This window comes from Microtus oregoni, unplaced genomic scaffold (assembly GCF_018167655.1).
Source record: "Microtus oregoni isolate MIOR12 unplaced genomic scaffold, Mior012 000021F_ref0000039, whole genome shotgun sequence".
In the NCBI taxonomy this organism is placed as follows: Eukaryota; Metazoa; Chordata; class Mammalia; order Rodentia; family Cricetidae; genus Microtus; species Microtus oregoni.
The window spans coordinates 4,875,418-4,885,287 of NW_024543080.1; the positions used below are offsets into that span (position 1 = coordinate 4,875,418).

General features: G+C 44.0%; 1 protein-coding gene across 1 annotated transcript; it reads right to left on the reverse strand.

The window, feature by feature from the left end:
* Positions 1-529: 529 nt before the first annotated feature.
* Ccng2 (cyclin G2) lies at positions 530-9,498 on the reverse strand. Its single transcript, XM_041671653.1, has 8 exons — positions 9,262-9,498; positions 8,268-8,405; positions 7,601-7,738; positions 5,997-6,247; positions 5,740-5,818; positions 5,543-5,641; positions 3,597-3,802; positions 530-1,856 (listed from the first exon to the last, which is right to left on the reverse strand). The coding sequence occupies exons 2-8, from the start codon at positions 8,403-8,405 to the stop codon at positions 1,733-1,735; spliced, it is 1,035 nt and encodes a 344-aa protein (XP_041527587.1). The 5' UTR covers positions 9,262-9,498; the 3' UTR covers positions 530-1,732.
* Between the last annotated feature and the right edge of the window lie 372 nt (positions 9,499-9,870).

Below are 9,870 nucleotides of genomic sequence, written 5' to 3' on the forward strand. Positions count from 1 at the left end.
ACACAAAAAAAAAAAAAAAAAAAAAAAATTTTTAAAATTTGAGAGACCAGGTATGGAGATGCATGCCTTTAATTTCAGCACTTGGAAGGCGGAAGCAGGCAGATCTCTGTGAGTTCAAAGCCAACCCAGTCCACATAATGAGTTCCAAGACAGCTAAGGCTAAATAGAGAGACCCTATCACCTCTAAATAAATAAATAAATAAAAGTTGAGAGATACAAAAAGATGCTAAGAATTATTGACCCAGCAATGTTCCAGATTTGTATGGTGTACAAATCACAGTGAAGAAACAAACATTTAGATCAGTGTGCCATCGCTGATGAATCCACCACCCCAGAGGTAGGCCAACTTTCAAGTGACAGATTTCCTTTTGGTATTTCCAAAACTCAGGGCCAAATTGATGAGGAACCACACCTGAAGGGCTTTTCGGCAGCTAAAAAGCCGATATGAAAACCCCCAGCTTCACTTCAAGCCTTTTTGATGAAATCACCAAGTGTTTTTTACCAAAAATCAATTAAAAACTACTGTAAGGAGAATCCATTAATATTTTTATTTTGAATTACAATATACTCTGACTTCAAAAAACCTACTTTGGAAAACACCTCAGTGGGTGTTGACTTACTAATAAAAAGTAAGTCATCAATGTCTGGGAATATAGAATACACAATAAATTATATTTACATGCACTGACCAGATTACCACACACACAGGATAAAAAAATACAGTATTTTATGTACATTTTTAAAGATTTACATTTTCACATAGGTTTATAAAGTTAAAAATTCTCTGTACAAAATCACTTCCTCATCCTTATGGCTGTATCACCACACAGAATTGCTTTGAACTAATACTACAAACACTGGAGTTCTTTCACTTCATAGTCAAACCTTGGCACCCATATACATTATGAAATGTGAAATACAAAACAATTAGAAAGTAATCATGCAGAGTTTTCAATACAAGAAAGTGAGATGAACTAAATCAGCGCTTATCAACTCCATTTCCTGTTCTGTTCATATCTGTTCCATTTCCTGTTCTGTTTTCATACAGATGCATGCAAAACTAGCAGATTATGGACCTTTCAGATAACAAAATAATACTACAGTCTGACAATACTTAGGTATTAAGAATGCAACTAACAACCCTAACCTGATGAAAATTTCTGCTTTAGAAGAAATTTCAAGACATTTAGAAATTAAAATTCACAGACATGTCAATGTAACTCGCAATGTATAGGATCTGCATCAGACAGTACACTATTGGTGTTTGACACTCAGAGTCCTGTATAGTCTGTTCTGAGAACAGGGGAGAAGGAAATCGAGACAAACCACGAAGGCTTGTTCACTGCCCTGCTAAGGAAGCACTTGCACACTCCCGATCTGTTAAATAGACACCTGAAGGCTCTACAGATTACGATGAGTTACAATACTCATCTTTAAAAATCTTGAAAAGTAACAAAGGTATCAGCACCTTCCTTCCTCCCCAAAGATAAAGTCAAGAAGAAAATAAAGTGCCAACGTATAAAGTACTGTTAAGAGGCACTAACCCATTTGATGGCTTAGGATTAAATATGAAAACAGGCTAGACTTGACCTGACTAATAAATAGAAGGTAGGTATTTCGGTCTGTGTAATTCCTGTCTAGATGGGGGCTGCACTCTAGAACCACCTACTCCCCATTTATTGCTTTGAAACAGGTGCACATCCTTTAAGTTCTGACACAGACCATGTGAATCCTAAGACGGAAAGCACAGTGTCTGAGCCACTTTGAAGTCAAAAAAGAAGGTGCACTCTTGATCCCCGGGAGGGGAACTGCTGAGACTCTCCTCTCCACAGCTCATGTCTTCACAAGAGTCCTCACTGAAAGGAAAGAGACAAAAGAGGGTGTCATTGCTCAATACACAGGTATGTCTGCAGGCAAGATAAAAAGCCTGGTGCAGTCTACACACCATGTTCAAAAGCTAACCACTATTTACGCAGCTGAGTTGAGCTCAAAGTCAAGTCTATTCTCTAGAACACTTTTTTTTCATTAACAATAGTTTTCATTTATTTGTTTATAGGCAGAATCTATCTACATAGCTCTGACTATCCTGGAACTCTAGACCAGGCGGGCCTTGAACTCACAGAGATCCTCCTGCCCTTGTCTCTTGAGTGCTGGGGTTAAAGGCCTGCACCACCATATTCAGATAACAGGTTTTGTTTGGGTTTGATTTGGGTTTTTTGATTTTTCTAGACAGGGTTTCTCTGCATGTAGCCCTGACTGTCCTGGAATGCACTGTAGACCATGCTGGCCTGGATCTCATAGTGATCCACCTGCCTCTGCCTCCCAAGTGCTGGAATTAAAGGCCTCGCCACCACCACCTGGCAAAAATAGTTTTTTTGTTTTTTGTTTTTTTTGTTTTTTTTTTTAAATTTTTCGAGACAGGGTTTCTCTGTAGCTTTGGTGCCCGTCCCGGAACTAGCTCTTGTAGACCAGGCTGGCCTCGAACTCCCAGAGATCCGCCTGCCTCTGCCTCCCGAGTGCTGGGATTAAAGGAGTGTGCCACCACCGCTGGGCCAAAAATAGTTTTCTTAAGAGAGCTACCTCATTACTATTTGCCATCTACTCTGCCTGTACCATTAAGCGTTAGCAGAAGTAATGACAGAATTCTAAGTGTCATCAGCCCAGCAGTGAAACTGAGGTCTGTTTAAAGGTCTTCCCTCTATTGGGTACTCCACCACTGGTTCTCTCAAATGCCAAAGTAAGAACATTCACCATGAAACTGGAGTTTCTGGTCCTTACCTGACAGCAGAAAGTATCAAATTTAGTAAAGTTCAAATTACAAACAAAAGTAAGAGGTGGCATTTGGCAAGACTCCCGGACTCCACCCTCCTCCCACAACACCACTGACACCAACAGGGAGAAGCCTGGGGATCGCTTCTGTGGCTTGTGTTTTAATAATGGAGCTGTGTCTTAAAGAGTAAGGAGAGGACAAAAAGCGTTTTTTTGAGGTGGGGGTTTACAAGTTGTTTAAGAAACCACTGGTTAATTTCCTGGCTTGGAAAAACCCCGACATGTGAAGAGGGATTTTATCTCTTACAACTCTCCACAGGGGATTCTGTTTACTCTTTTTCAGACAGTGTTATCATGTTAACAGTGGTCTTCAACTCCATCCACAGTCAAGAATGACCTCAAATGTCTGGCCTTCCCATCTCCAACTCCCAGTGCTGGGACAATAGGCAATGCCACCATGCCTGGTTTACATAGTGTAAGGAATCAAAATCAATGCTTCCTGCATGAGGCAAAAACCTTCCAAATGAGCTACGTCTCCACTCCCAGGTCTTTCTTCTTTTAATTTTTTAAATTACATTTACTTATTTTAGGGAGGGGAAGGGAAGGAGAAAGAGTGGTGTGTGTGTGTGTGTGTGTGTGTGTGTACCACAGCATGTGTGGAGGTGAGAAAAATGACTTGTAGTAGTTGGTTCTCCTTCCACTCTGGGACCCAAACCCAGCTTGTCAGCAAGTGACCTTACCTGCTGAGACATCTTATTGGCCCTTATAGTCATTTTCTATGCACAAAAGCTATCATTCTATTTAGTCTGTGGGAGAGGCCGGCTCACCTTTCACTTCCATCAAAACAGCCTGCTTCTGGGATGGTTGGCAGCTCGGGAACGCTGTAGTAACTGTTGTGCAGGTTTTGCGCTGTGCGCCTTGAAACAATCCAAACCAGCTTCTTCAGGTCAGGTTTGCAGCACGCAGGAGAAGAATACTCTGCTAGGCATTTAGAAACCAATTCCCTCCAATAAAAGAATTCTGCGTCGCCAATCTAGGCATAAAGATGAGTAAAGCTGTTATAATAATGGTCCACGGACTTTGCTGCCCCTTGAAATCACAGGTGCTAGGTATTCTGATTTAGTTGATGAGAATATGACCCCTCGGTACTAAGAAAAATTTTGCCTGCTCTAAGAAAACACTGGCCTAAAACCAAGCCTTTAAAAAAAAAAAAAGCACCAAGTACATTGTTTAGTAATGCCAAAGAAATTTAACATCTTTGTTACAAAAATTTCCTTTCTGTAACAAATATTTCTTGAACAAATTAGTTTGGATTCCTTATCATACACATCTATACTATGGCATCAGACACAAACTAAAGTCAGCACTATCCAAGAGGAAATTCCCAGAAAGGGTAGCTTCTCCCCACCTGGAGAATGCCCACTTGGCTGATTTCAAACATGAGGATGCTTTCATGGATCACCATCATGCTGGAGTTCAGAGAGAAAGAGCTGTAGCGGACAAAACTAACATCTCCCAACAAGGAGTTCACACTGCGTGTACGTCTACCACAAGCAGAAGGGCTTTGTTCCCTGTTTGATGGCTCACCTAGCTCAAGAAGCCCACTCACTATGTAGCCTAAACTGACTTCCAGCTCACGATCCCCCTGCCTCAGACTTTGAGGTGCTGGGACCTCGAAATAGGACATTACATCTGACTTAAAAATGAATTGTTTCTAATCATTTTGGCCTCTGTTTCCACTGAGTCTGGCTACATCCTCAGCTCTTTGCAATGTGGCAGGCACCAGTCCCTAGAGAAAGTACTCCACAGTACTTCCTTAGTCATCTCCTCCGATTTTCATCAACTCAGAACACGTGGTCATCTTTTTAAAAAAAAAAAGTTTTGCTGGTGTGTGTGTGTGTGTGTGTATGTATACACAACTCTGTGGAGGCAGTTCTCACTGTAGATTCTGGGTATTGAACTCAAATGCTCAAACTTTAGTACATTAGATCCAAGGAATCACCCATGATTCCTTGACTCATCTAAATACTTGGCTTCTAAAGAACTGCCTTTGAGTTAGATGTACTTATCCTTGCTTGTGACTGCAGCCCAGCCAGTCCACCTTAAAATGATGTCCCCAACTTGCCTAGCCTAAGCCTTTCCTATCCAAACCTTCATTCTTGCAGACGACAGATTTTCCATCAGGCTCCGAGTCACAGCATCTCTCCTGGACGGCCCATTTCTTTGCTAATAACCCCAAAGTACTTCTTACATTCACTATTATCTAATACTTAGTCACAGTAACAACAAACATTATTTCATGTTAAAATCTGCATTTCTTTAACCAGACTATTAGTTAAAGTAAGAAAAAGCATTGTGCTTTTGTTTTGCTTTTTATCACGACTGCAAAAACTTACAGGGGTGGCCCACTTACGGGGCTTTAAAAAAGATTGCTGATAATTTTGGTAGCGCTACTGAGGTGACTCAGCCCTACACATACAGATATGAGGCACACCAATTATCACCTTAGTGTATTCAATGTACTTCATAGTACACAGCTGAGGATGTGCACAGTTATCCTGCCACAAGGCACGAGTCCCCAAAGGAGCACCTACATTCAGAAAGAAGCTGGGCTAAGTCAGAGTTTCTTTGGCTTAATAATGTCTGGGTCAAAGTGGTACTTTGAGAATGAGAACAGATGACACACAAGAAAAATGAACACATGCTGAGAATTTCACAAGGTATTATATAAATTATTTATGACACCAGGAAAACCAGGCCTAAAGATACTTACCTTCAAATGTTTTTTAACAAGCAGGAGAATTTCCAGCAATTCAACAGATTTTATTGTTTCTATTTCCAAATTGAGAAGGCACAGAGCTAATACAGATGGCTATAAAAAAATAAAATAAAATAAATAAAAATGGACACACATATTAGGGAAAAACTCAAAATAGAAACTGAAATGTACATAAGAAAAATGAGCCTCACTTTTGCTTTTGAAAAGACAAGCCGGCAGTTGCAAGCTTTCAGTTGAGCTTCTAGTTTATCAAGGCTCAGTATTTCCTTCCTGTACAAAGCAGAGAAAGAGTTATTAAACCTTCAGAGAAGTTACTTGAGTTTGAAGGACTCAAATCCAAGCTGCAAGTTCAGAGGGAGTCAGAACATCGATTTCTGGGCACTCTAATTTCCTACTGAAAGCTGAAGCGATGCTCGAGGCACGGGAGCAGTCCACGGGTCCCACTCACCTTTCTGAAGTGTGACAGAATAGGATTGCATGGTACAAGTGCAAAAAGTTTAAGGCAGTAGTAGCTTCCAACTCATAGTGCAATTTCTCGGAGATGATTCTCTCCATCCGTTCAAGGTCAGAAGCTGTGCATTTACACTGACTGATCCGGATCACATCGTGAGTGGGCGGGACATTGCATTCCTCTTCCACTATTCTAGCTGCCAGCAAAAAGCAACAGACCCCAATGCAAGACAAGTGCTTCGGTTTCACCTAAAACACAGAACAAAGGGATTCCCGACAATCACCACTTCGATGTAGCCACACAGACACCTGAGCAAACATCAGGCTGCCTCTCTTACATGCACTTGCCTTTCTTTACCTGCAATTATTTTTACATTTTAGACCATTGTCACCTCCCTTTAAAAAGAAAAAACTGGCTATATGAGCAATTATTAAATTTAAATGCATGTAAAAATAATCCCAAAGCTGGCTCAAAAACTTGCTTTCTAGCACCGAGTTGTGCTTTGTATTTCAGACTTAATAGAACAGAATAGCACATCTTCCCTCAAATAAGCCTTTGAACACACGAACATCCATCCACACACCACACAGCATTCTATTGCTTTGGATGAAGAAAGACAATTCTGCACCTGCTCTTTTTATACAAAGCTCAACCATTACATAATGCAATCTTGCCCAGGATTGCACCCCATTGACTGACTATGCCGTGTGGGGGACATATGTAGAGCTGCCATGGACAGATGCAGCTGACAGCAATCCTATGGGCCAGAGTTTCCACAGTTTTTAACAGTTGCTCCTGACTGTCAATAGAGACCGTGGCTCCCTACTTTGAAAGGCCTTACAGGGAAGGCAGAGGTCAAATTGGACATACTGTTACATTCTGTTTGTCATGCTTCAGTGTTAAAAAACATGTAGGCTCCAAGAAAAACATGATGAAAAATGAAAATATTAAAACCTCTCCCCAAAAGCCAGGATTTTACTTTTTTTTTTCTTTTTATAAAAAGTCTAGCGTCTCTCATGTCAGTTTGGGAAGTTTTATAAGCCTGTTAACAAATATCATTGTGGTATTTTTTTAACAAGGCGAATTTTAATCAGTTCTCACCTTCCACCTCCCCTAGCCCCTGTAAACTAGGTACTGAAAACATGATGCACTTCCTTTCATAATGTCTTTCAAGAGAACACATTTTAAGACTACAACAAAGCCTTACTTAAGATCTAGAAATACAATTTTGCAGTCTCTCCGGCATGAACCATCCCAATTCTGATTAAGTTTATGGACAGATACTTTATTATATCTATCTGACAAATATTACTGAGCCCTGTGCATTAGACACTGTGTTGGGCACCGAATATTGAAAAATGTAAATTTGTGGGATGTGGTAGAACACACCTTTAGTCCCAGCCCTTGGGAGGGGAAGGAGGAGGAAAAGCGGGGGAGGAGGCAGGCAGGTCTCTGAGATAGAGGTCAGTGCATGGCCTACAGAGCTAGTTTCAGAACAGCCAGAGCTACACAAGAGAAACAAACCATGTCTCACAAAAACAAAATTGAAAGTAAAGATATCAAAGAAAAAAAATGTAGAGTTTATAAAAACGATTAAATACCTTCATAAGAGCCAAGAATCTATCCAAAATATTGACAGCCAGAACAAACGTTTCAGTGCAAGATCCAAAAAAGTTAGTTAAACTTCTTAAATCTTCGACTTTGGCATTTCTCAATCTTGAACATAAAGTATTATCATTCTGAAATTAAAAAACCAAGAATCAAAGTTTATTTTCTCAGATTGAATACACAGGTCCAGAAACTATACCTCCCCCTGTTGTTTTCAACATTTTATGAGTAGACCCTAAAGCTATCTCTGTACTTTCAGATATAAGACATAAATCACCGCTTTTAAAAATTACCCAATACAGAAGAGCTTTAGCAATTCAATGTAAGGTGACATGTTTGTTGCCCCATTCCAGACAGTTCCAGCAGAACTCAATTCCCTTGGAATAGAGAGAATTCTTTGATGGCTTTTGTTTTCTATAATAACTAAAGATCCTATCGTAAGTATTCCGTAGGAAGGCCCCGCCATTTGAAGAAACGCCTGCCTCTACACTGCACTGGGTATAACTTCCACTTAGACCAAAAGCATAACCTTGTGCAGCTTAAGGCTATTCTTGGTACAGGAAGGCCATTTTTGGATTTAACTTTGTAGAGTTCACTATTGACATAACCGGAGAAAACAAGAAGTTGCCTTCTCCAAGTCCCACCAATTCTCAAACTAACCTCTGGGGTGGACTCCAGCAAGCTCAACCCTTTTTCTCGAGGTTGAAATCTTTGTTCTTGTTCCAGATAGAAGTTCAACAATCCGAGAAGCTGAACCCCTTCGCCACCTGCCAAGTGCTCGGCCCCCAAATCCTTCATCTGCAGCAAACACACCGTGGCCGGTTAAGAATGCAATGCGCGTAGGAAGGGAGTGAGCGAGCAGAGAAGAAAGAGTTGGCCCCGAGCCCTCCAGCTAGGGACGCCCCAGCTGACGCAAGCCAGACCCGGGTGAGGGGATCGGTCACGTCTCTCAAGCCCCAGGAGAATCCTCCCCTAAAGCCAAGGAGGCGTGGCATGGGACAAGGATCTCGGTCACCTCCGCTGGCCAGGGCTGGGTCAGATTAGCCCTCCGGCCGGCAGTGTTGGGAAATAGGAAAACTGTCCAAGGGGCGTAATGTGCCCCAACTGTCCGCATCACCTGAACAGTACAAGAGCTACTTCTGCCTAGAGGAATGCAAGGGACCCGAGAACTGAAGCCACAGAAGCGGGTTCTGGGGCGGAGCGTTGCACAATAGGCGAGAAGGGAGGGGGAGTCTCGAGACTGAACAAAGAACTGGAAGGAGGCGGCTCCGGAGCCCCGCCCCACCCCGTGAGCCCCGCCCCAGGGACACCCCCTCGCGGAGCCCACCTCCAAGCTGTCCCCCTCGGTTTAGGCAACTAAGACAAGCCCACCGTTGAAGACACGGCGGCCCGCCTAGCTGTGGTGGCGGACAGGAGTCCAGTCGGCCTGCGCCGAGCACTGAACACAATACCTCGCTTCAGCAACGGTGCCGAGCCCCGGGGCTGTCAACCCCCGTGAGGCCACCCATCTCTCAAAACATCCCCGTAGCCCTTGTCAGTCCCTAAGCTGCAGCTGGAGACCCCGAAGCGGGACCCTGAAGCTCTCGGGGGACTCCACCGCCGCGATTCTGATCCGTAACCACGAAATCCAGAGCCGCCCGGGAGGCCCACTCACCGTGCCGGCCCCGGCGTCGCGAACCGGCGCGGCGGGGGCGTCCGGACCCGTCTCCGAGGTCGGGGACCAGCCGCTTCAGCGGTGCCCCGGGATCCGCATCCGACCTCCCCGGCCGCCGCCCGGCCTCACAGCCCCGGCCGCATCCTGCTCCTCAGCGGGGCGCAGCGTCCGCCCCGCACCGCCGCGTCCTCACGGCTCCGCCGCAGCCTCCCGAGCTGAGCAAACCCCTTGTTTTTGTTTTCTGTATGAGACGCCCCCAAGGGGCGGGGCGCGTGACTCCGTGCGGAGGGATCCTCTCGCTTCCTCAATGGAGCTGGAAAAGAGTCCCTGCTCCCAGCCTCCGTGCCCGGCCTCTCTTAGCTGCCTCTGTTCCTCTTAGCCTTGCCGAGCCAGGTTCTGCGGTGGAGAGTGGAACCTGGATTTCAGCCTCACGCCGAGATGGATTCGGAAGGGGACCAAGATGAGAAAGCCGGTTGCAGGGCGGAAGGAGACCGTTTATTGACGCATCACACCTTTTAAAGGTCCCCGATTTGTTTTGTTTTCGCTGTTTTGAAAAGTCCGCCCAAAGTTGCCGGCTCTCTGATTGGATACGGGTGGGGCACGCTTGAC